Raw genomic sequence first — 26114 nt, forward strand, 5'->3', positions numbered from 1 at the left:
ACGAGATGTAAAACACAGACTGGGGTCAGGGCAGGAGAGTTTGAACCGGGCCGGTGATTTGGTGCAATGCGAACACTTAAATGGCTCAGTGTGTGCAGGCTGTCAGACAGACAGGCAGAGCAGCAGCCTCCCACTCCTGCTGCTGGAGGAACACAGCAAGGTCGGTGTTACACAGCGCACTCAGCAGTTCGGATGTGAAGTGTCTTCCTCCTGCAAGCAGCCCGACCTCAGATCACCACATCCCCGCGTTGCCACTGACTGAATCCCGCCTGACAAAGGGAGGGTGGGGGGGAGGAGGAGGAGTGTTTCCCCGTCAAAGGGATCTGAACAGCGGGGAAGCTCAAAGTCGGGATCCGCTACGTCAAACAGATTATTCAAATAACCTCTCGTGGCAGGACATACCTCCTTCCTTTGGGCTTGCCTGGCTGCATGCATGGGCTGAGGAAGCTATATAGTCTGACAAATAGCCAGGAAGCCCTTAGCTAAATACACAAGTACTTTTTCTTTTTCTTTTTTCTCTGGGGCTGGCTGTGCTTGGTCCTCCAGCGGCGTCTCTTCTTATTCTCCTCCTCTCCCCACCCCTGGTGCGAAATGGCGAAAGAAAACGGCGAGTCCAGCAGCGATGGGTCCTGGAAAAAGCATGTCGATGATATCAAGCAGATATTTGACTTTAAGGAAGTCCTTGGGACGTGAGTAACACGATAACACACAAACTTTGTATCCAGTTGTGCAAATTAGCGGCAGACAACAATGACACATTCCTTTTCATTTCCGTTGAATCGGTGCTGACAGCTGTTGAATATTTGTTGAATTCACTGAGAACTGCTCGATGGAAAAGAGGAAAAGGCCTTTTTAACTTAAATCCCTAAACAACGAGACATTTTAAAGATATCTAACGGTGAATTAATTGTTCAGGGAGCGGAAATGATGTTTCATGAGACACAATGTTTGTCAGAATCACAGTTCATTCAAAAAGCTGCGTGTTTTTATTCTACCATGTACATGGGGATACACAGATCAGGCAGCCATTTATTTTAGGGTCGTTTTATACAACATGACAACTATGAAAAAGACATCAGGGCCTTTTTTCACACATAAGTCAGCTCCTCAATTAAGGGACCATCTGTATTGACTTCTAGTGCTCAGTGTCTTTCTTCTCCAAACAGAAAGGCAGATTTAAGCAGAGACACATCATGTCTGGGTTAACATACACTTGTTTGCACAGTAAATGTTCAGTTTCATTTGTGTCAAGGGACCATTTTGGATGAAGTAATGCTCTTTCCCTTGGACTACAGAGCAGCCAAATTCCAGTTTATTTTTGTCCCCTGTTAGTGCTGCTTGACTTCATGTTTTTTCCCTGTTTTTGAATAAGTTCTGCCGCAGACAGACAGCCTAATTGTTACCCTGAGTGGAAGACCCCAAACTGAAGAGGTCAGTGAGTCACTCTTGTGGCTGACTGTGGTTCTCATTTATCCTGCTGGTCTTTAGCCCCTGAAGACATGACCATCCTCCTCCCATGGCTCAGAGGAATGTAATGACGTGTGTATTGTTGGGGATTCGGGAGGGGGCCTTGGCGAGAAAGGGGTTTCCCTGGGGAAATATGCTTGTTTTTTTAAATTTGGAAACAGAAACTGGTGTGAATATGAGGGAAGAAATGGCCTTGAGTCACCATGTTTGTAGCTAAACTGGAATATTTCACGGATGATAAAACACACACTTTGTGGTTTGTAATACATGCAACCTCATCTCCTGCAAACGTAATAATCTATCTTCTCATTTTATGCTGTTTGGCATGACAGCCAGGTTTTTTTTATTTGTCTTTACTGAGGAACAGGATCATACAATTTCTCATCCAGATTGGTGATTCATAAAGCTCACTCGACACTTCATCTGTTGTACTAAACAGTCAGACGCTGCTACCTGGAAGCTGTTCTGATTTCCCCAAGGCTTTCATTTATGTGTGAAGCGCCTCTGAACAACACGCAGTGAATCATCCTGATTTACTGTCCACACAATGGCCAGGTTGGAGGAACACACATCCCTCGCCCACGACATTAACAAACATCTCCGAGGCCAGTTTGTCACTATTCAGCCTCTTATGTTACGTCTGATATTATAGGCTACTGTGTGTACTCGCCCTGATTCACTAAAGGAATCAGGAACGCCTTGTTTCTGCACAGAGAGCTTCAAAACAGGTCAGCTTAGGGCGAGAAGCCTTGCTGCTTTGCTTCAGGATTAAAAATGGACGAAAAGGAAGTGTTGGCCAGAGGAAGAGACTTAGATTATCCTCCTTTTCCTCCCACTCCTCTTCATCCTCCCCCTCATACTGCTCCACCTTCAACCGGAGCTTTCTCCTCAGGTTTTCCCTGTCAATCCTCAATAATTTCCCTCTACACAGCCGTGGAAGTATATGTACTCAAGTACAATACAAAGAGGTACTTTACTTGAGTATTTATATGACATACTTACTTATTCTCTACTTCATAAGACCATGTCATACTTCACAAAAATATGATGCAATGTTATAAATAAAAGCTACCTTCATTCTACTGTAGTCAACATTAGCTTAACTCCACCTGCTACAACAATAAAATCAATCATGATAATCAAATATTTAACAATCCATAATTCACCTGAGCACTTTTGCTGCATATTCTTTATTTTGAGAACTTTATTTGTGTATTCTTGCATTTTCCTTGTTACCTAGTATTTCTACATTGTGTTATGTCTACTTTACTTAAGTTTAGGATACATTTTCCACAGCGGCTGCACAGAGATCTGATTTCAGCAGCCGCTGGAGGCCGGCGTGTGAACGTTGTGACTGATTACATATTGACAAGAGTTGGTGGAGTACAAAGCCTGCGGTGGTGACAGTAGAGCTTTGGTCACACTTCTTCTCCGTGTTTCCTTGCAATAGCTGTTTGTACGCTAATGAGAACTTTGACACTGAAGCCAGTCCTCACACCTTGCCGCCACATTGCCTTGTGGCTAATTTGTCTGCTGAAACTCTGTGGAAGCAAATTAAGTAACCTGAGCACCTTCCAGACCCCGGTAACAACTTAGACGAAAAAGAACCAAGGTCGATATCAAAAAAGTATTCCGTCCACACGGAATCGGCACAAGAACCGTGTCCATCCACACGAGACCGCTCGACCCGCTGGAGACACTGTAGTACATATGCCCAGACATTTGGAGGGGGCTATTGCTCTAAACTGGAAAAAGGGCCTCCCCCCGATAAAAAAACACAAGACCTTTTGAAAATTGTAACTTGTTTTTAATGTAAAAGAAACCAAACGATTATTACATCAACTAAATTGAACAGTAATTCACATCTCATAACAAAATAAGCTTAGGCGACTACTTGCATTAGGCAACTTGATTTAAAAAATGAAAACCAGAGACATTTTCTGTTTTGCGGTCCATATCTCATCAAAAATATCTAATGTCAACTATTAAAGACAAAATGGGGACAATTCTGTTCTAATGTAGTTTGACCAGACCAGTATAACTGCTGTGCAGTCCAGACATACTGATAAAATAGGGCCTCTAACTAATTACCTTAAATAAACTCACGAATTAATGAAACCCGTTCAATACGCATTATTCTTATTCTTATCATTCTTTATGAGTGCAGTAAACGTAAGGTATCGAATTACTTATTTATTTAGTATTCCATAACTTAGTAACAGAGATGGTCAAACTAAAGTGGTAGAGACATGGCAGAAATCCTACAATGACGCGGGACATTGAACTGTTCACCCGTGAAATGGCGATCAAGAAAAGAGAGCGAGCGGCCCCATTGAGGGAGTTCACAGATCAAAAGACACAGAAAGACAGAAGCACAATAACATATAGGCTATAGTTAGTTGTTTTTTTGTAAATCACCGACGGTATCAAGAGGAAGTTAAGTCCCCTGGTTTGTCCCTTATACCCTAACTGCTATTTGACAACTCAAAATCAAGTTTCCAAAATCCGACACTGAGGTGGTCTTAACGCACCGGCAGATGACAGCGCTGACAAAATGTGTTTCCCGCAGCGAGACGCTACAATACTAATTGTGGGCTCATCATGTTGATTCGGCCACAACAGAAAAAAGAAAAACAAACTCTTGGTCTCTCCAGAGGGACAGGTCAGCCAAAAAGGCCAATTGGGCCATTGCCCGGGCAACATTAGCCCGTGCCTGTGCACGTCCTGTACTTCCGCCACAAAATACACCAAAAGCACCCACTTTGGGATGCGTAATCGTTTGAGGGCTTCCTTTACGGCCTCGTGTGGACGAACCGTCCATACGACAAAGAACTTTAGCGGATACCACCCGTTTCGTGTCCATGTGGACGGGGCCTTACTGTAGCCGACTGATTAATGAGGATGCACTAATTATGTTCCCTCTGCTAAAAATGCACGGTAACAAGCTTTCCCTAAATTTAAAATCGGTGTCCTTTTTATGTGGCACGCATCAGCATTATTCTGATAACATGCAGCATGGAGATTGCTGTGGCTCTAAAGTCTGCGTCAGTGGGGCCGTCACGACTCACAAATGTAACAAAAGATTTTGGAAACACAACACTGTCAAGGAAACTGTATTTTAATGTGGGTGAGTCACATCATGGCCAATACTCCCATCTGCTTAAAAAGGTCTGTAACTCTGTGGATACTGAGAATATATCAGATCGGTGCCTCTATAATGATAATTGAACACGCTGATATATGCGCTTTTCACCAGCTTATATATGTATTTTGTTAAAAAAAATAAGACTAATATGCTAATTTCCAGGTTCATATTTACATGTTGCGCCTTTACTGTGACATGTTTACATGCTTTAAAGTTCAAAAAGCTCTTTATTTTTTCTCAGACTGCCTGTGCTGCAGCACCTCTTTTCACCCTCTGTCTGAAACCAGAGCCCAGTGTGCTCTGATTGGTTAGCTGGCCGACTCTGTTGTGATTGGTTAACCGCTTAGAAATGTTCCGCCCCTTAGCCTACCTCGTACAATGCTGTATAAGTGTGTTACAAAGTGACTTCCCTACGTAGAAATATTTATTATCGCCCCTTAGTTGAATGAGGCAATCCTTGTGTTCATTTAGGAAAAATAATATTGGCTGTGATATAATCTCATATAAATACATCTTGTAGGTTTTGTTGTCATGTTTTTCCTAGAATCTGAGATTACAATGCCAAAATTAATCTCTGTTAGCTAAACCGACACTCTCATGTCACTTATTGCCACCTAAAGCCACATCTTCATGGTTATCTTTGCCACCAAACGGAAAATATCAGTGAAACAAAATGAAGAACTGTTAAATGTACACATCCTACAGTCTCTTAAATAACTAATCTTATTCCCTTTTAGCTGTCGCACTTCTGTTTTTAACATCTATCTTTACCCTTATTCCAAACATGTAATTTCCCCTGAGTTTAATATTAATGAAATAACAGGCTTTCGTGTTAGACATTAAACTGCCCCCTGATCTCTATGACCCATGATGCATTTGGGTGACTACCTTCATGCATTGATCATTTTCTGAACTGCAGCTTCTGTAGAGACTAGTTTGGTCATTGATGCAGGAAAATGGCAGCTAGGCAACTAGCAGCATGGACGTCCTTGGTTGCTCCCCCTCCAAAGAAGACTACCCACCACCGTCCTCCAGCCACAGTCACTGTGGGTGGAGATACTTTGACGTTGACAGTAATGATGGAGAGTCAAATAAGATAATGCGTACTATGTTGCATGATTCTGAGTTTTCATTAGTATTCATGTCTCTCACCACAGTGTCCTACACGCTGCGTTCAGTGTGTTAAGGTGTAGCACACCGCCCTGTTTCAAAGCACAGGAAGCTATAATCACCCTCATTTCAATTACGGCTGGGCGGTATGGTTTAAATCCAATATCACAATCATTTTTGACCAAATACCCCAGACTAAGGTATACAAAGCAATTTCATAAAATAGTTTTTTGATACATAATGATCAGTATTGTGGATATAATGACTAAGTGGCTTAAAACAAATATTACAAAGTAGAATATGATATCACGTTGCTATGATGAGCCTTTAAAACCAGGTGAAAGACAACACTTCTGCCATATTAGAATATGACGTTATCCCAAATGCAAGCTGATATCTAGTCTCGTTTCACAAAATCCATTTATATTGACAGGCATATTATTTAGGTCTTATTTAAATATTTCATCCTCTCTCCGACCACACTCAGTTTCTTTCCCAAACATTTTCCATCGATAGATGTGTTTCCTTTTGAGTTGTTTTATGAGTCCCATTACCCGTTATCATGCTGTAAACTTACCATCAGTCTGAATTGCAGATTCCTGGAAAGCAGCCTCAGGTGCAGTCAGTGTGTTTTGGGTCGTTTGGACTGTGAGAGCCTCTGGGTTTCATTCAAATCATATTATTGGAGTTTTATTTCATTTGCAGCATCAGATCAGTTCTGTTTACTACCTGGCATCCCATAAACTAGTGGTGGTTAGTCTGGCAGGCAGCGATGAGAAGCCAAACTGATCTGATGACGTCAGCTCTGCAGCGATAGAAAGTAACTCGGGGTGATTTGAGGTGTTTGTACTTTACTTGAGTCGTACCATTTTATGCAGCTTGTGCTTCTTCCTCTCTCCTACATTTACTTCAAAGGGTTAACAAATATTCTAAGAATTATTTTCATATTCAAGTATATTTGCAATGATCAATCGATCAATGCAAGTTGATCGACAGAATCACATTTGCCAACTATTTTAATAATTGATTAAGTAATCTTTTATGCAGAAATGTAGTTTTCAGTCTTTAAAAAATGGAACTGTTTACTTTACTCTGTTTTGTATAATTTAAATGTAATATTTGAGGGATTTTACACTGACAAAACCAGACAATTTAAGACATCAACTTAATTTGTATTTTAAACTTTGGAATTGGCCTTAAAACCCATTATTAGCCTAACTATCAACAGCATATTTACATTGTTCTGTCACTAATATTAAACATACCTATTAACTGTTTTTTTAAACTTCAACTACTGCCCTTTCTTAAAAAGATTATTCACAGCACACACAAAAAACTATTATAAAGAGAGATATACATCGTCCATTACTGGTGTACTGGACGATGATATGTTAATAAACATAGTGCCTGTTGGTTGGAAACATTGTTATTTTCCCGTAGTTTGTCCAGCTGACTCTGCATTTTGGAAAACTCTGAGTCGACAGAGTAGCATATCAGAGCTGAGCAGATGGTGCTGTTAAAAATAAGGAGTGCTTGTTGTAACTGTAGATCTGCTGCCAATATAACTTCTATTAACAATTCTGAAAGCTGCAATCTGGCGATAACCATGATAAATATACAGTACTGCTTAAGCCTTAAGTGAACCAATTGAACTGAACACAACAGGGACCAATGAAATGAATTATAATGACCCTTTTTAAAATGCAATTTTCTATATAACTATTGTGTCGCCCTAGATCTTAGCTACAATTACAGGATGTTTATTGTTCATGAGTCTGATGACATCTGTTTTATATGCATGCACAGTTCTTATGCTTAGGAGAATCAGTAATTATCCACTGTCAGTCTTGCTTGCTTATATTATACCATCTGTCATGTCTTCGCTGGACATCGAACGCAGAAGGTCACTCTGCTGATCCCTTCACCTGGATTATCAGGCATGCTTTTTCCATCCCATGTGTTGCGTAACGGTTTGCTGTAATGCATCTTACACAAGATGATTCTGGGTGATTACTCAGCAGTGACACAGTACAGCCACTGTTAATAAGCCAGACGTCGAGACCCCCTCCATTTCGAAAAAGAAAACAAAAACCCTCTAACATTAACAGTGACGCTTTCTTTTCTTGATCTTTAAAGGACAACCAGCTGAGGTCACAGCCCGGGAAAGTTTCTGATGTTTGATGCACGGCTTCACTTTGCATCTGAGGCATCAGTTTCACACAGAGCACAGCCCACATTCACATTTCACATTAGTCAACCTTGATTCACACACACACACACACACACACACACACACACACACACACACACACACACACACACACACACACACACACACACACACACACACACACACACACACCTCTCTCATACTGTCACACAAGAGGTGGCTCAGTGTCTCTAGGAAGAATTTAAAATTCTAATATTATTATTCATCCCGGTGACTCAGTACTGCTGGGGCAGAACAACATGTTTGGCTCGTAGTTATCTCTCAGGATAGATTGAGATGAGTTTCAATAAAGGGTTCACTTCAAATAGAGGATTGCTCTCATCACATAACGCTCATCTCCAACAGCTGGATTATGCCAGAGATTAATTAAGTGCTGGTTGTCACATCGGTTGTTGCAACTAACCATTATTTAGTTGCACCATTTAAGTGTTTTAGTAGTATTGTATAACGGGCAAAGGGGCATCTTCTTATTTTCTAGTTTTCCCAACCAATTTACTACCATATAGGACAAAAATAATCAACAAATTGTCCCATTTTCAAAAGCTGGATCCAGAAATTGTTTGGCATTTTGTGTGAACATTTTCAACACACTGACACCGAGGAGGCAGGTGCGGCTCACTTTATTTAACAACTGTTAAATTACTTAAATTACTTCCCTGTCGAATCCCATCTATCCACCTCCAGTTACTCACCTGGTAAAGCCATACACACCTCCAGTTTACAGAGGAGAAACTGCCTAAGGTGCCAGGTTGTGCCACTTTGGTTGTGTGTGTGGAGGTGTTACTGTATCTTTGTGTGTATGTGCAAATGGAGCATGTGGGTAGTGCAATCACCATATGTCTCCAACAGACATCGCACCTTCTCTTTCCTGTGAATTAGGAATAAATAGATTGAGCGCTCGCAGCCCATTTCTCAAGCTTAGTGTATTGACAGAGGGAGATTCTGTCATTCACAGGAAGTGATGTTGCTGCCTGTTAATGTGGTGAGCAGGGGGGGGGGGGGGGGGCAGGCAGAGACAGTGCTACGCTCTCTGAACGCCGTCTCAGTGAGCTCACATGCTTCCTGTGGTTTTCATCAGCCTGTGTCTCCTGCTGCAGAAAGCATGCTCTGAAAAAAGAAGAAGCTTGCAACAGAGGCGTTTGACAGTGGAGGATTTTATTTTCCTGCTAATGTCCACACAGCTGGGGAAATGGGTTGCATGCGCTGAATGGAAATGATGCTCATTGTCCTCACGGCAACAGCTGCGGTGGGAAAGATAGAGCTGTAACACGCCATCAAATAAAGCACCAACTTCCTCACTTGCACCATTTGCATATTGTCCCACATCATGTAAGAACCAGGTCAAAGTCAGAAGGGCGTACGCTCAAAGCCCCCGCCATGACACCCGGGGCAGCATTGTGTCCAGGTAGTGTGTTTGTGTGCAGTCTGTGTTTATGTGCTCTGACTGACCCTCCCCCCCCACCCCGTGATAGGCTGGAGTGGTGAGGGATTAGCGTGGATTTGAAGGCCTCGCTGGGATTTAATGCAGCGAGTGGTGCTGCGGTTAGAGCCCGGAGGGAGAAACTGATTACGCTCTGAGAACATAACGGACCTTTTTGATGTTGGCCGTCTTGCTTTTTAAAGGTCACTTAAGGTGTTTTTCTCAACGTCGCTTTCATCCCAATGTTATTTCTGCAATTAAACCTTTATGTCAGAGAGCGAGATCCCCAGCTTTGTCCTTTTTCATCTTGGCAGGAGATTACTAAAGAGATGCTGGATTAGAAGTGGATTGCTCCTTTGTAACATGAAGCTAGCTAGAAAAATACATCAAACTGAAATGTATACTAGCAAACACTAGAATGGATCCTTCAATACAAAGATATAAACACTATGGATAAATGGACCTTCATTCGAAGAGTGTAATGTGCAATAAATGTGCAATATTGTAAATAATGGACTTTATAAAATGATTTAGTAGGCTATATGTGGCTGAATGGCATTTTAGTGAGTATTGTGTCAAGATAAAAAAAAAAAAAACTTTTATTTAAACTATTATAGATTTAAACCACTGAGGGGAAAGAAGGATTATAAGATAATGTAAAACCACAGAGCTTTATTTATTTGAGTATAACACAATGAAGTATTGCCCGGCTTGGTAAGCAGTTTATCAAGAATTTATGAATTGAAAGAAGACGGAAGCTATAAAAACACAGAGAATCTCACGGCTTTAGCCTAGGGCTCAGATTCCGATTTTATTTCTTTTGACGCGCTGCAGCGAACAAGCCTTCATCAGAGCCCTGAGCTCATGAGTGGATCTTATTTGTGTCTTTTTAGATTTTAACTCATGTTCAGTAGAGGAAAACAACAAACAGTCCTTATTTAAAAACATTCTCACATTCTTCTAAAGGTGCATTGAGGAGAGGAACGCCTGTGAAGATGGAAACAAAAAAGGATGAGGGGGGGGGGGAAGCAATCACGCTGCCGGCTCAGCGAGATTTATTAAGGTGGAATGGATCTGGTATCATAGCAACAGATACAGATTGCTCGAGCAAATATTCCCTTAATTCTGTATTTGCTTTGTAAAGGCTCTCATGTATGGAGACAGATGGTCCTGAGGAGCACACGCTATCTGCCGTCCTAAATGGGTGTTTTTTAGAGGTTTTAAAAGTGTTTGCCGTGCTTTTGGCTGCACACGAGCAGCGAGCTTAAGCCAACAGACGGCTGTCGGCCATAGTCAGGGACTCTGGCAGTTCTCAGTAAATATTCCCAATATGCTGTTTGTGTACTCTGGCTTGAGTGCCGTCTATCTACTCACTGACGATGAGTCAATATTGACTAGGCCGCATATAAAGCAGGACTAACGCAGTGAAGTAAAGCAGTAGGCCTACTGTACTTAAGTACCATTTTGAGCAGCTTTAGCTACTTTCAAACAAATGCATTTCTATTACTTGATGCAACAATATTATCTAGAAATGTGGCACATATAAATGTAGTTAAATACACACATCAAGTGCATTTAGCTGATAATACTGTTGTGCCTATTACTTAAGTAATTGTATTGGACTTTTACTTATAATGAAGTATTTTGACAATCATGTTTGGGTACTTTAACTCAAGTAAAGCATCTGAATACTTCTTCCAGCAGTGCTAACGTATTTCTCTGTCTCTCTTGCAGCGGTGCGTTTTCTGAAGTGGTGATGGCTCGGGAGAAGGCCACAGGAAAGATGGTCGCAATCAAGTGCATCCCGAAAAAAGCACTGAAGGGGAAGGAGACGAGCATCGAAAACGAAATCGCCGTTCTTAGGAAGTAGGTACCGCCTGAGTGAGCCGTGGGGGAGTGTGCAGAAGAACAGTACTTCAGAAAGGGTCAGCACCTCGCGGCGTCCTCAGGGAAGCTTGTGTGTGTCTGAGTGATGACTCAGAGCCAGGAGGCTGGTGCCGATCACTTTATTTAACAACTGTTGTCGGCCTTAAATGACTTCCCTGTCGAATCCCATCTACCCACCCTGAAAGATCACCTGGTGGAGGCATATGCAGCTCCAGTATACAGAGGAGTCAGTATGTGACCAGTTATGTCACATTTTCAGGTGCTTTACAGTCAAAGAAGAAAGAATGAGTGAATATATATAACAATAACTAACCTAAATTGTTTTATCGATAAAAGTCACTGAGTTGGATTCAAACAAGGAGCTTTTTAAAGAGTTTTGGACATTAATGCTCTCACCACCAATCACCTTTTTAATTTTAAGGCTAAATCTGAGAATTATGGTGCAGGACTGAGGGTTAAGTGCAGGAGAAGGAGACATGTCTCTCTCTTCCTCTCTCGTCTTAAGGTATACAATTATTAAAAGCAATGAAAATGTACCACTAATGTCACATTAAAGTGCTTTACAGTCAAAAAAAGAGGAAAGAATAGGTGAATATATTATAACAATAACTTACCAAATGTATTCAGACAATGCGAAGTGTTTTAAGGAGCAGTATCAAGGTGGTTAATTTAGGGTTTTGGACATTAATGCAGGGTCACCTTACATTTTGAGGCTAAATCAGGAATTTTTAGGGTTGAGTGAGGTCATTTCTGTCTCTTCTTCTTTTATTATCTTAAAGGTGGGGTAGATAAGAAACCGGCTCGAGATACACTTTTTGTTATATTCCAAGGAATGCTCTTAACTTCCCGATAGAAGCAATGAATATCTGAAGTGCTTTGATAAAAAATCCATTAAAAAATGTCAGTGCCGTAGCGCTGTAAAAAGCTCGACCAATCATCTGAGCCGGCCCGGCTAAAATAACTGGATGGCCTACCTGCCTGTCAGCCTTCCATCTGTGCACAAACTTATCTCGTGCCCTCATTGGTCATGTTCGTGTGTGTTGGAGGAGGGACTCTGTAAGGAAGTGGCAGATTTGTTTCGGTTGTGTATTTTCAAATTCTTGCGCACTCGAGCTGGTTTCTCCAAAATTACCTACCCCACCTTTAAGCTATAACATTTTAAAGGCAATAAGAGCAAAAAATGATCTTGCTGTTTTGAATTTGTATAATCTGGTCTGATTATTGATATTGAAAAAAGCAACGGAAAAATATAAAATATCCACCATTTTGGGTCTTCACAGTGTAAACTTGTATGATAGGATTGCACTGACACCAGGCGATCCTCCTACAGGGCCTGATGGGTAATCCCTCAGAGGAGCTCGGTTATCACTCACTGGGTGCGTCTCACTTCTCTTATTTTTTATTTCCTTGCTCCTCTGGCTCTGTTTCACCGGAAGTAGATTTGTCTGCGCCATCTTGAGTACCGTCCCAGTGGTCTTATTTTTTGCCGGAGGATCGAGGAGTGATAATCGAGGAACCACCAGACCATCCTCCGGTGAAATCCTCAGACACTCGCCCCGCCCCCTTACTGTATATCGCTCATTGATTGGAGGATGCAGCGCATGCACTGATCTGGCTGCTGTCAAACGATCAGCTGTGCGGCGTCATCACAAACGGACGTCGCTTCACGTGATGCTCCGGAGGAAACAACGTCCCAATGCTCTTAAAACTCATTTCCCTGCTTCTCGTGGTTTCCTTGCGTCTCTCCATGCTTCCCTGGTGGGAGGGACTAGTCGCAGGGAAACGACGCAAGTGAGGGACGCAAGGAATCCATTTAACCGAAGTGAGATGCAGCTACTGTGGAAACGAGCACGCCAGTTGTTGGGTGTAGTTGCCTGGTTACAGTTGCTATCCTTTGACTTCCACCCTGTTTGGATTCCTCATCCCTCTCTTCAATCCTTTTTACACGACTCAGTTTGACAAACTGCACACCTCATTTTCATTCTGGACTTGGTATTGAAAAGGAAGTTGTTGAAGGTTGTTTATTCCTTTCAGCCTCCCCTCCTCCTCCTCCTCCTCCACCTCCTCCTTTTCCTCCCCCACTTTTTCCTTTTCAGCCACCTGCCCTTGCGAACACGCTCTGTCATCTGCATATTTCCTCACAGAGGTTTTATAAAAACCTTGTATGTTTGGTTGCCTGGACACAGACTCCCAGCATCTTGATCCCCCCCCTGTATCATTATTTCTTTCAGGTGCTCCTGCTGACGGGGGTTGCCGCTTCATGAGTCATGTAGCATGCATGCATGTAGAATCCTTCCCTCCCCCCCTCGCCTCACCTCACCTCCCCTCCCCCTGCTCTCCATCACACACACACAAGCTTTCTCCCCTGGGTGAATGCTACACTTTGTTTTCAACACGTGCACAAACACACCGAGTGTAATTACAGACAAAGTGCTGCGAACGAATAGCAACAAAATGTTGGTTTTCGGTTGGCAGGGCATCATTTTAGCAAAAGAAAAGTCTAATTGCACCTCATTAATGGACTGTGCTGAAATGAACAGAGGCTGACAGCTAGCAATGTGCATTTCTTTGTCCTCCCTCTGCAGGATAAAGCATGAGAATATCGTGGCGCTGGAGGATATCTACGAGAGTTCGAACCACCTGTACCTCATCATGCAGCTGTAAGTAGAACAACCCATCACATCGTCCGTTTAGGTCTTTGTCTCCAGGGTTGATAATGTCTAGGTTTTTTAGGAATAGGTGTCTGTAATGTACCTAAGGCCCTTTTTTCCATACCCGTTTTCCACCTCAGATGAACGTCTGGGTGAATGCAGCGAGGCTGTAAAGATGAGTGAGATGATATGAGGGATAGGTTTGTCTGAGGGTTAGATAAGAAGATTGATACCACCCTCATATCTGTCTGTGTGGAGCAGTAAGCCCCCTTCGTTCCTGTCCAGTATGATTATTTTATCATTATATTCGAGTCACTGAGCTAAGCACCTGTTTTGAAAAAAATAAACCCATAATCTGTGCAAATAACTCAAAAGGTCATTTAAAATCTCTGAAGGTATTTCCAGGATCCTCAAAGGCTCCTCTGGCCATCTGGGTGTAAAATCATTTGATGCATGATGCAAAAGGTTGTTATCCAGATAGCCAGACGTAACAAATGATTATTTGAAGGAAATATGAACATGTTCAAATAAAAGCATGGACAGAAACAGTAATATTGGAAACTGACATTAGAGTGGATGTCATATTGTTTTATACACAGCGTCAAAGGGAATAAGCATATTACCTTTTTTAAGATCATACCTTCCAAGCATTAGCTTTTGTTGAGGCTTTCACAAATTGCCAGGATGTAGTTTAAAGTGTTGCAATTATCTTGTGAAATGCTTTTCGGTCAGTGTTTTTGAAAGTTAATGTGTGAAAACCTCTGGGCTGCTTTCCTGTGTGCCATATATCGTCATGATTTCAGAGACCTTTCCCCTCACCACATCATTTCACAGTGTTTGTGACTAATGTACCAGCAATTCAGGCAGCCATTATCTGCCCTCCTTGTGCCTCTGAAAGGTGTGTGATGTGGCATTGTATCCAGAGGCATATTCCCCTCATTATTTCTCAACTTAATGAGTCACTTGTGTCTTTGCCTTTTGTTAATGCGCTTTAAAGTAGTTTAGATGAAATTGCTGGCACATCCGTTGCAAGCACTTCAAAGTTACATAATGTGACAAAGGGACAAAAGTAACGATGACACATGATGAAAGTGCATTTTGAAAAGTAAAGTGTATATAATCAACACCGACTGATTTAAACACACCGTTTGAACAACCGCAGTTAAATGACAATTACGCTTAATCATCCATTTTAATTCTGGTAATGAACTGAACAAGGCATTTTTTTTATATTTGTCTCATTGGGTTTCCCACTTATAATTTTCATTCAGATTTCAAGTGCTGCAATCCAACAATTTACCCCAGAAATGCAGGTTTGGGAAATGAAATGTTATCACAGAAAAAACTCACTGGTTTCATTCCAACAAGGAGGCTGTTACCTTAAATGTTTAAGCCTGAATCAGGAAACTTTGGTGCAGGATCAAGGGTTAAGTAAAGAAGTAAGAATACATTGTATTTTAAAGGGGACTGAAAAGAGAGCCAAATGGGCATCAACATATCATTTTTACTGCAGATGTATTCGGTTATGGGTATGTAGGTTAACCTGGCAGCTACACATGGCAAAACACTCACGCCTTTAAGAGGAAGTCAATAATTTGTTATTAAAATAATAATATTACAATGGTCATACCAGTTAAAAGTATGTTGTATGAAATAAACCTGTCTCTTGTGCTGACAGGGTGTCTGGAGGCGAGCTGTTCGACCGCATCGTAGAGAAAGGCTTCTACACAGAGATGGACGCCAGTCGCCTCATTCGACAGGTTTTGGATGCAGTCAACTATCTGCACAATATGGGCATCGTGCACAGAGACTTGAAGGTATAGCAGGGTCTTTTATTTCTAGTTAAACATAGGTCCTCATGAAATCTACTACAGGAGCTGGAAATGTTTTGCCACTCATCGAGGAGGACCCTTCAGTCGTAGTGAGAGGGAAATCCCTTCAATTTAACCTTTGAGGGATGATATTATGTGAGAGCTTCACGAGGCATCACCCACGGAGGTTAAATGTCGGGGATTTTCCTTCTCGCTGAAAGTGATGAAGCCTCTTGGTTGAACTGTAAAACTCCCCCGCTTCTTAAATGATAAATCCGGGGGATTTAGTTTCATATTTCATGATATGGTACTGCCTGGATGACTGAAATTAATCCATACCGACTGTGCATGAGGTCCCATGAACACACACAATATATTCTCAACTACTTTTTATTTGGTATTCTTCTAAAGACCACAGATAAACTAAAGGGGTATATTCAAATTCTCCTTGGCCATTAAAATCTATGGAATATACTAAAATGATTTGGCTGTTTAGAAACTAATGTGCTTTCAGGATTCTTGCTTTTTTAAATTTGTATCCTTATAGTTGATTGTACTTATATTAAGTCAAATTGGAGAAATAAAACATCGGCCAAATGCATTTCAAGTACCATACATATGGCCAATCCTCTCTCAAAACACACTTGGAATATAAAGTTTAAAGCAAAATAAAATAAAATAGAACTGTATTGATCCCAATTTGGGAAATGTTTGTGTTGCAGCAGCGTAAAAAGCTTGAGGACGGCTATCTTAAAGATCCCATGTCATGGCCATTTTTACTGATCATAATTCTGTGGTTGAGGTTTACTAAAAATAGATTTATATTGTGCAATTTTCCAAACTCAATTGGTTTCTCATACAGCATCTCTGTATAGTATGTTTATTCACTCTCTGTCCTAAACGGCTTGTTGGAGCTCCTGCCCCCCCCTCCCTGTGAGCCCAGTGTGCTCTGATTGGTCGGGACGTTGCGAGGCTTGCTGCTCAGTGAGCTGGCTTACTGGTGTGGTTTCCGGGTCGGCGATACAGCGAGACAGCGTGAAACTCATCCTGAGCACACACAAACACTCACAGCCGAAGTAAAAACAATAAGTGTGGCTTGATATTGAGTAAGAAAAAGGTTTATAAACGCTGTGAGAATGGGTCTGCAGAGAGCATTTCTCCGCGATCCCAACTCGTCTATTACCAAACAGGGAGCTCTATGCAAGTCATTGTTCTGGTGTGTGAGGAGCTCCGCGGATTGGTCCATTTTGAACCGCATGACGTCATGCGGTTCCCGGAAGAAACAAATGGAAAAAGAGAAATCTCCAACGAGGCGTTCTGGGGCAGCATAGACAGGTCTTCTCTGTGTTAGAGTTTTACTCGCTACAGGGTGTACTTTGAGGGTTTCTGACTCTGCAGACCCTTTACATGCATAAAAACCTTAATAACACACAAGGGGACGGGTAATAACCAGAAAAGCATGACATGGGCCCTTTTTAAATAAACAATGAAATATATATACATTCATGACTCCATAGATGTTTATATTATATCAACAACCCATAATGGTTCTGCCCTTGTAGGAAAAATAAAACTATATTTTAAATGGTATTTATGCTGTTTAAAATCAATACATATAGTTGACTCATGGGTTAGCCTCTGAGCAATTTGTTTTCTATTGATAAATGGATTGATAAACTAAGTCCATCCCATCATGTATGATTGGTTTCACAGACACATTTCTTAAAACTCTTTCCTGTTTATTTGCAGCCGGAGAACCTGCTGTACTTCAGCCCCCACGATGAGTCAAAGATCATGATCAGTGACTTTGGCCTGTCGAAGATGGAGGGAACAGGTGACGTGATGGCCACGGCCTGCGGGACTCCAGGATACGTGGGTGAGGACGCCCTCTGATCTCTGGAAACTTCCCAGAGATAATTAGATCCACCAGACGGCTAAGCCTGATCTAATCTGATCAGGCAGTAGCCACAGGTTGACCTTAGCCATCTGCTGCAGGAAAACAACAAGCATTTACATTCTCCCCCCCCCCCCCCCCTCTGTCATGATGAATGTTCAAAAAACTGTCTGCATTATTTCACTAGATGTCTGAATATCTGATCATCTTTTGAAATATTTTCTTGTCGCAGCTCCTGAAGTTTTAGCTCAGAAGCCGTACAGTAAAGCAGTGGACTGCTGGTCCATTGGGGTCATCGCTTATATTCTGTAAGTGCTCATGTTCAAATAGATGATTATTAACTGAACTGAATTGTGTGTTTCCTAGCTTTATTTTCATGGATTTGTTAACATTTACTTACATAGGGAAGCCCATGAATAACAAGCGGCAAAATCATTGAGATTAAAACCCTCTTTATACAATGTGATACCAAGATAGGGGGCAAAGTTAAACCTACAGACAATGCTACATAGGCTACATAGGCTACATAGGCACAATTCTCACGTTAGCATGGACACAATCATGCTTTTATATATCTTTCGCTATGTTTTATTCATTTCGTAGGTTACATTTAAAAAATAATGTCAGAGAACATAAAATCCATAACACGGTTAGAATAAAAAAAACTAGAGTCTTCAGAAATGCTGTCTCTGTGAAATCCTCACGTTAGCATGCTAGCATGAATATGTTTACAGCCCCGTCGATTAATTATTCTCATCAAATAGATTCATATATTTTAGTCTATGTATTCATTTAGAAGAAAACAGCCCTATGTGTATGAGATATTTCACAACAAAACAGAATCACGAATCTCGTGCTGGCGCTAAATCAAAAGTCAAATAATCTCATCAAACATTTCATCTGATAGTTTACATATTTTAGTCTGTGGTGAAGTGATTGAATTACCAACAGTTTGATAAAGTCATTAAAAGAGGAACATAGCAGCTAAATGGAAATACTAAACACACCAATAAATATAACATAAAAGGTCCCCTCCCAAAAACGTGTTCACTTTAAGACTATACCCAAAAGAGGCTGAAACTATTAAACCTGAAATAAATTCAGATTCTAATAGATACACCATTTGCTCTGGCTACTATTTTAAAGCTTACAGTGGAAAGTGTTTTGCTTGAAGCTGTTAAATGAATTAAATGGTGTTTTTCGTTAACAAAGTGAAAATCTCTGATGTCGTTAACCATTCAATAGGTGTGAGGAAATGTTAATTGATGCAGTGTTTCTGTAGTCAGCTTCCGCCAGGTGGTTCTTATGGAATAATGTAAACTAATGAACAATATTGATCACAATTTAAATATACGAGAGGAATTTACTTAGTAGATTTGGCATTATTTCCCCCCGTCATATAATAATGGACTGCTTTTGTCCCTAGCCTCGCTCTCTGTGACCTCCCTGAACCGTCTCCTGTTGGATGCCAAATGAAAAAGCAAAATGCCAGTGAATGCGATTAGGCCACAGCTAATCCTTTTTAGAATTGGGTTAAAGTTTTTAACATCAGCTTGATGACGGCACTCACGCAGACTGTTGTTGTGTAATCCTCCATCTTCTTTCTCCCAGGCTGTGTGGTTATCCTCCTTTCTACGACGAGAACGATTCGAAGCTCTTTGAGCAGATTCTCAAAGCAGACTACGAGTTTGACGCTCCGTACTGGGATGACATATCAGACTCTGGTGAGATGCCAAGTGTCTCTCTCTCTCTCTATCTCTCTCTGTGTGCATACACTGTGTTTTTACATTTTAAGAAGTAACATTTTATTTATCAGGTCCCATCCTTTTTGTACATTTCTCAATAAAGGAACAGATGTCATCCAATTTTGGTCTTGACACACATTTTAATAATTTATCTAATCCCTATCATATCAATATTTTGTAACATAGTATGTGTGTTTAACAAGATTTCATTATTTATATTTCTTTTAAAAGTTTAAGTAGGTGTACGTTGTATGTATTCAGCTTCAAGAAATATAGGGACTATTGTTTACAAAAGTTAATTAATAATTTCTTAAGTTGAATAAAAGTTGTCTTTAAGGGACATTTTAAGGAAACTCAGAATAATGTCTGTAACATGTGCTGGTTCCTATTTCAAATCTAAAGTAAACAAACTGATATTAAGTATGTGTTTCGTCTCTTTTATCCTAAAATCACTACTAAAATGCATTAAGTTCAGAAGTTGGAAAAAACATGTTTTCAGCTCTACATGTTTTTGACCCTGTCATGTCGCTCCTCAGCCAAAGACTTCATCAGCTCCCTGATGGAGAAGGACCCGGAGAAGAGGTTCGTCTGTGACCAGGCTCTGGAGCATCCATGGTGAGAGACAAACCCCCGGCACCCTGCGCCCAAAACCAGACAATCACTGGGAGCCACATGCACATTTTGGTGCGATCAAACAGCAGTATGACGCAGATTGCCAGGCTTACGCATTTGTCATGGAAAGCATGTCCTCCCTCTGTCATCTGTCGCCATGGCTGCGAGCCGGGAACCCACCTCTGCTCGGCACCGCCAGCCGTCGGAGAAAAAATCTGCTGAATAAATGGCCGCCAATTAGTAGCTGGCGTCCTGAAGGATCCTTGAAGAATGTGGACGCTTTAATGAACAATTAGGATGTCTTCCCAGGCCTGAGCTGCAGCTAACGAGAGCGAGCGAGCGAGCGAGCGAGCGTGGGCTGCTGTCTCCGGCTGAGCGGCTCATGCGGAAAGTTCTGTTAGCCATTAACGGTGCTGGGCAGGTGGCCTCTCTGGAAAATAGGAGGTTTGTGACACCGGTAACAGGTGTCGTAACCGAGAGAAATGGCTTTCATTGACAAGGTCTCATGCAGAGATATTATGATGAATGTGACAGAAAGTGATGCAAATATCGCCCCCATCAATCACAGATGTTTTAGCAGAATGAAAATAAATGATCCGAGCAGATAGGAAAACAACATTAGGATGAATCCCAGAGGCATTACTGATACAAAAATAATCTATTTAGGTAATGCTGTGTTTGTGTGTGTGGACTGTCAGCTACTTATCTCCTCTTTTTAAAATTGGAATTACGGAAGATACAATCTCATTTTGCAGGACTTTTTGTATTTCATTACTCCCAAAGTTTTCTACACCTTCTGCAGGGGGATACCTAGCGAGTGATCTTAAGCTTCCAATCTGATAACACTGAATGGTTTTAGGTTATGATCAAATGTATCTGGTCCAGGCTGTCGATGTGAAAATGTTTAATCTGATCATTTGTTATGCTATTCATATCTATTGGCTTTAATGTTATTGGTTTGACGTAAAAGGTTGGTGGTTTAGGCTAATTAAAACACAAACACAAACATGTACATGATATTAAAGGACTTGACTTATATTTCCAGGATTGCTGGAGACACGGCTCTCTGCAAGAACATACACGAGTCAGTCAGTCGACAGATGCGGAAAAACTTTGCCAAAAGCAAATGGAGGGTGAGCACTCAAGACTTATCAGATGTTACTAAAAACAGAATATGTTCTATCTTTGCGAATAGCCAATGATTTGTCTGTACTTGGTTTACATATGTCTGTTTACATCCTCTCTTCACAGCAAGCCTTTAATGCGACGGCTGTGATCCGCCACATGCGGCGCCTGCAGCTGGGCACCAGCTTCGGCGGAAGCAGCATCCACAACGCCAACTCCAACCCGCAGAGCCGCGCTCCAGCCAAGAGCCAGTCTGTGGACTGCGACCCGCCGTCCCTGAAGGACTGTGAGTGACACTTCAGCTTCTCCGTAGACTCAAACGTGTCCAAGTTTAGAGCCGCTGTCAGCTGGCCTCTGTTCACTCTGCTAACCTCAACACTGGGAGATTGGATACTGTTTATGAGTTTTTAATTAAACAGACTAAACGTATTTGACATGAGACATTTGATGTAACGTAAGATTTATTTATAAGAAGAATACATTTCTGTTTATTGCTCACGATAGATATATAGATGGATAGATTGATAGATAGATATTACTTTAGGGATTCCAGGATATTTTAGACTCTACTCCTTCTCCTGAGGAATGTTTTCAAGATCGATAACTGAAATATTCCTGATTAAACTTATTTTTTCAAGCAGCATACTGACGTCATATGTAATAATCAAATCATAGAACATTTCCAGACCTATCCTTTAGCCTTTATTTTCCCTGCCTGTCAAACAAAACTTAGTTAATGACTTGCAACACTTTACTGAAACTATATTTTCTCCCACAGGTCCTCCGATAGCACCTCTGCCCTCCACAGTTAAAGTGTACAATCAGGACTCTGAAGCCCCGACCCCTATCCGAGAGGAGCCCTCCGCGGTGGCCGAGGCCTCTCGACCCCGACCCTCCACCGTCACGGTCATCCACACTGGGACTAAATGACGCCAGGTGCCGCGGGAGGTGAGCTGGGAGACCACAGAGCTTTGAGACGGGAAACGACCATCCCAGGCCTCAATGTCCTCGCCCAGTTTGCTCATCCCGCAACCTCCCATCTGATTCTGCCAACCAGGGGGGAATTTGAGGAGCGTTGGCTCCATTTACCACGGCTCAGCACGACACCGCTGCTGCTCCCCTTCCCTCTGTCATACAGACCTGGAGGTACAGAGGGGAAGATGCTCACCAGAAGTTGTTTTTGAGGAAGCTGCGTTCAGGATCACGGTTGTCTGGCAGGTGAAAAAGCAGCTGGGGAAGTGCCACACTAAAGGGAACTCTTTATTGAAGCTGCTATCAGTTTTGACTGCGAGCGTCTTGAGAGAAGGACGCTCCTCTGTATGCCTTGTGTAAATATCCTGCGTGGAAATGTTGAGTGGAGTCATGTTATGCAAGTGAAATATAACTGTGGTAAATAATCGTGACATCATCTGCACTCTGAACTTTTTTCTTGTGGTTTTGACAGCTTTGGTTAATGTGTGGTGGTATTTGCTACAATGGCTCCAAACTGTGTGTGTGTGTGTGTGTGTGTGTGTGTGTGTGTGTGTGTGTGTGTGTGTGTGTGTGTGTGTGTGTGTGTGTGTGTGTGTGTGTGTGTGTGTGTGTGTGTGTGTGTGTGTGTGTGTGTGTGTGTGTGTGTGTGTGTGTGTGTGTGTGTGTGTGTGTGTGTGTGTGTGTGTGTGTGTGTGTGTGTGTGTGTTTTTCTTTAAAGTGTTTGGACAGGACGGCGTGCTTCACTCACGGCTGTGATCGCTGAGAGGGCCGGTGCATTGCACTAATGTATTGGATTATTTATTTTCTTACAACATATTCTGACTTTTTTGTAAGTACCGTGGTATTAGACTGGACTGAAACGCTATTGAATTGAATGATAAAAAAACACAGTATCTAATATAGTTGTTAGTTTATAGTTTCTGTCATGTTTTGACTGCGAAGTCCTCCTCGACCACAGGAGGGCGACCTCGTGTTGTTTCTGTGTGACCAGCTCTCAGGGATGTGCTCGACATTAAGCCAACCAAACCCTCTCACTGCAGATGAGGACGTTGAAAAGTAAAAAACTCCACATACTGCATATTATTCTAATGTGCCATTGGGAGAGTATGACAGATGTTTTATATTTCTTTAAATCCATAATTATTGAGAGTATAATGTAACTGAATGGATTGTTTTCCCCTTTAAGAAAGTATATTTGGATTTAAAGAAAGTGTTTATCAGTGCAAAAATGACAAATGAATGCAAACGTATCTCATCGTCGAATCGTCTAGTAGTGTACAGATCAGTAGGTGTAATATATTGCTACCTGCTTGCGCTCAAGAGGAGGCTGGTCTGAAAACATCTCCTTCTCTCTGTGTTTAATCACTGTGCTTTCATACCAGCCTGTTGAATTTAGCAGAAACACTCTTTCTCCCTCCTTCTTTCTCCCGTCGCTCTCTGGAGACTTTCACACGGGGAGGAGACGGGATCTGTCTTTGTATTTTCTCTGTGCCACATCTATTTAATTTTTAAATCATTCAACATGAACGATGTAAAAACAACACTCCACCAGAATATGCCCAATATCCAGGGCTTTGCCATATTAAATTATCTCAAAATGTTGTGGTGAATATTGACTTCTACTTACTGTAAATACAAAATCTCAACAACAGTTAGCTTTGGTCTTGAGTGTTTTATTTTTGTCTTCCCTATATATTTGTTCTCCAAAAAGAAACATCAACAGAAAGCAAAAGTTATGAAGCATTGAGAGCCCCTCGGTTTGCATGTATTACGTATTGTGGCAGAAATGTGCTTTAGAGTTGTAGATTCATGTATTAAAAAAAGAGACTGTTCTGCATGGGTTGTTGATTCTTTGAGAGTAAATATCAGGTTAGTTAGTTTGTACATATTTCTTACGGTAAGATTATAGATCAATACATCAAAACTACTACGTTAAAAGATTTAACTGTCAGCACAATGGATTATATATAGTAATTGCAGTATATGGTTAGTACAATATATACGAGTAAATACAGTTTATTCACACGCATTAATCTTCTGGTAATGTAGCATGAAATCATTGCACATCTATTAACCCAGGCCCTCCATTATTTAAACATACTTAACATTATTTCAAAAACTTTATGGCTTTTCTTTTGAAAATTAAAAATAATCTTTAGTTCATCCACAGCCCATTCAATATAAAACATTATATATTCTCTCTGCATTAACTCAGTTTAATGGTTATTTCTGTATCGTGTCTCCTTCGTTAAATATGTAAGGCCAGTTTGTGGAAATGACAAAGGTACTTCAATACCTACATATTTGCTTTTTTTATTAAAAAGTTGAAAAGAAAAACAATGCAATAATTATTTGCGTTATTACTTTTACACATACCTTATGAGAGTCTGTGGGAATACTAAACAATGAGGATGTAAAGCTAGCATCAAAAACAAAATCCTGACTAAAACCAACAGATCCAGAGACAGTTTCATCCCACAGGCGATAAGGCTGTTAAAACACCTGAACTGCTGTAACAACATCCATAACTTCTGCTACTTAGTAATCATTTAACTATAGTATTTAATATATCATTCAAATAGCTTGCATATAGTTCTTATTTCACTATTTCACTTTTTTTTTGAACTATTCCTTTCTTTTTGCAGTTACTTTTAATATTTAATATTTACTTGCACTATATTCTTCTGTTTTTCTGTATTATTGTGTTGCACTGTTGACTTAAGAATTTCATCGGCATAACTATTCTGAAGCTATGTTCGTATGACTAATAAAGAACCTTGAACCTTGAAAAGGGTGAAAACAAGAAGCTGTTATCTCAACCGTCAGTGTCAGAGGAGAAAAGTCTCATTGTGTTTTTAAAGTTGTTTCTCTAAAAGCTCACATCTCTCCTCTCTTCAGCCCTGGGCCTCAGATGGACTGGCGGTTGTACTCCTGAGGAGGATGCATCCCGTCGTAGTGAAACTCCCTCCACTGCTCCGTGCCCTCTCGGCTCCTCTCGTTTTGTTCTGGGAAGATATGGAGGATGTTAGTGGATGAATGAGCTGCTGGAGTGAAAGAACTCACGCTTCTCCAGACCTACCATCATCCTCTTCTTCAGCGAAGTTCTCGTGCCGGGTCCTCTTCTCCTCGTTAAACTCTCTCATTCGTTCATCTGCAGCTCGAATCTGCCTCTGCTCAGCTGGAGCACAGAGGAGGAGGAATTACATAGTGTACAAATCATAAACATCTGTGATACAGTAGTGTATTGTCATAACAACTAACAAAGAAGGAGGATTAGTTTATTTACTAATTATTTTATTTCTTCACATTTTTTGAATAACAAAGGATTTTTTTCCATTTTTTTTATTTATTCTGCATTTTCTTTCAATTCAATTAAATTCAAAACCTTTATTTATCCAGGTGAAATCCCATTGTGATCAATGATCTCTTTTTCAAGGGAGACCTGTAGCAGTAGGTTCCACATGAAGACATAAAAACATAAACAACAGAACAACAAAAGGACATCATACAGCAACACTTACAGGGATTACAATTGACATATCTATCCACATGTACAGGTACCAACAGCATCTGTCTGTGTAGCATCCAACCAAGCTTTAAAAACATGTCGGTACCAGATTGGTAATTTTCCATTCTTTTTGCAGACTGTTCCAAGTTAGTGGAGCTGCACATCTAAAAGCTTTCTTCCCTAAGACAGTCCTAGCACTTGGCACATTTAATAAAACCACAGCATGCAATCTCAAGCAATAAGTACTTTCAATTTGCCGAGAGATCAGGGAGCAGATATAAGATGGTACTTTAACCAACATGGCTTTGTAAATGAAAATGTACCAGTGACTGAGCCTCCGTACAGTAAGTGATGGCAAAACCGCCTTGGTTTACAGTGTACAGTGATGCGTAAGTGCTTTACAATTTGTCAAAAGAAATTGAATTACAAAGAACAATAGTTGTTTAACTACTTTTGATAAATCATTATCAATATTAGCAGCGTTGCCTTGTATGGCTTGATAAGTAACTTTTATCATTTAAAACATTTAGCATATTG

The 26114-nt window shown here is 41.0% G+C and overlaps 2 protein-coding genes across 2 annotated transcripts in view; one reads left to right on the forward strand and one right to left on the reverse strand.

Annotated features, from left to right (window-relative positions):
* Positions 1-23906, forward strand: camk1db (calcium/calmodulin-dependent protein kinase 1Db). Its single transcript, XM_079685135.1, has 11 exons — positions 1-689; positions 11107-11238; positions 13845-13919; positions 15589-15727; positions 17471-17597; positions 17848-17923; positions 19227-19339; positions 19897-19975; positions 21018-21105; positions 21224-21383; positions 21876-23906. Exons 1-11 carry the CDS (start codon positions 592-594, stop codon positions 22025-22027), a joined length of 1239 nt encoding a protein of 412 aa, XP_079541261.1. The 5' UTR covers positions 1-591; the 3' UTR covers positions 22028-23906.
* LOC307041671 (putative cartilage matrix-associated protein) overlaps positions 23591-26114 on the reverse strand; it is a 15855-nt gene continuing 13331 nt past the window's right edge. The window contains exons 5-6 of the mRNA XM_079685138.1: positions 25149-25247; positions 23591-25074 (exon numbers count right to left, since the gene is read on the reverse strand). Coding sequence (XP_079541264.1) covers positions 24977-25074; positions 25149-25247 — 197 coding nt within the window. The 3' untranslated portion in view covers positions 23591-24976. The remainder of the gene's footprint in view (positions 25075-25148; positions 25248-26114) is intronic.

This window comes from Notothenia rossii (genome assembly GCF_949606895.1).
Source record: "Notothenia rossii genome assembly, chromosome: 5".
NCBI classification, from domain to species: domain Eukaryota; kingdom Metazoa; phylum Chordata; class Actinopteri; order Perciformes; family Nototheniidae; genus Notothenia; species Notothenia rossii.

Coding starts and splice junctions, on each gene's coding strand:
- camk1db (XM_079685135.1), top strand. CDS start 592: ATGGCGAAAGAAAACGGCGAGTCCAGCAGCGATGGGTCCTGGAAAAAG. Junction 17,924..19,226: donor GGGGTCATCGCTTATATTCT/GTAAGTGCTCAT, acceptor TCTTTCTCCCAG/GCTGTGTGGTTATCCTCCTT. Junction 19,340..19,896: donor GGATGACATATCAGACTCTG/GTGAGATGCCAA, acceptor GTCGCTCCTCAG/CCAAAGACTTCATCAGCTCC.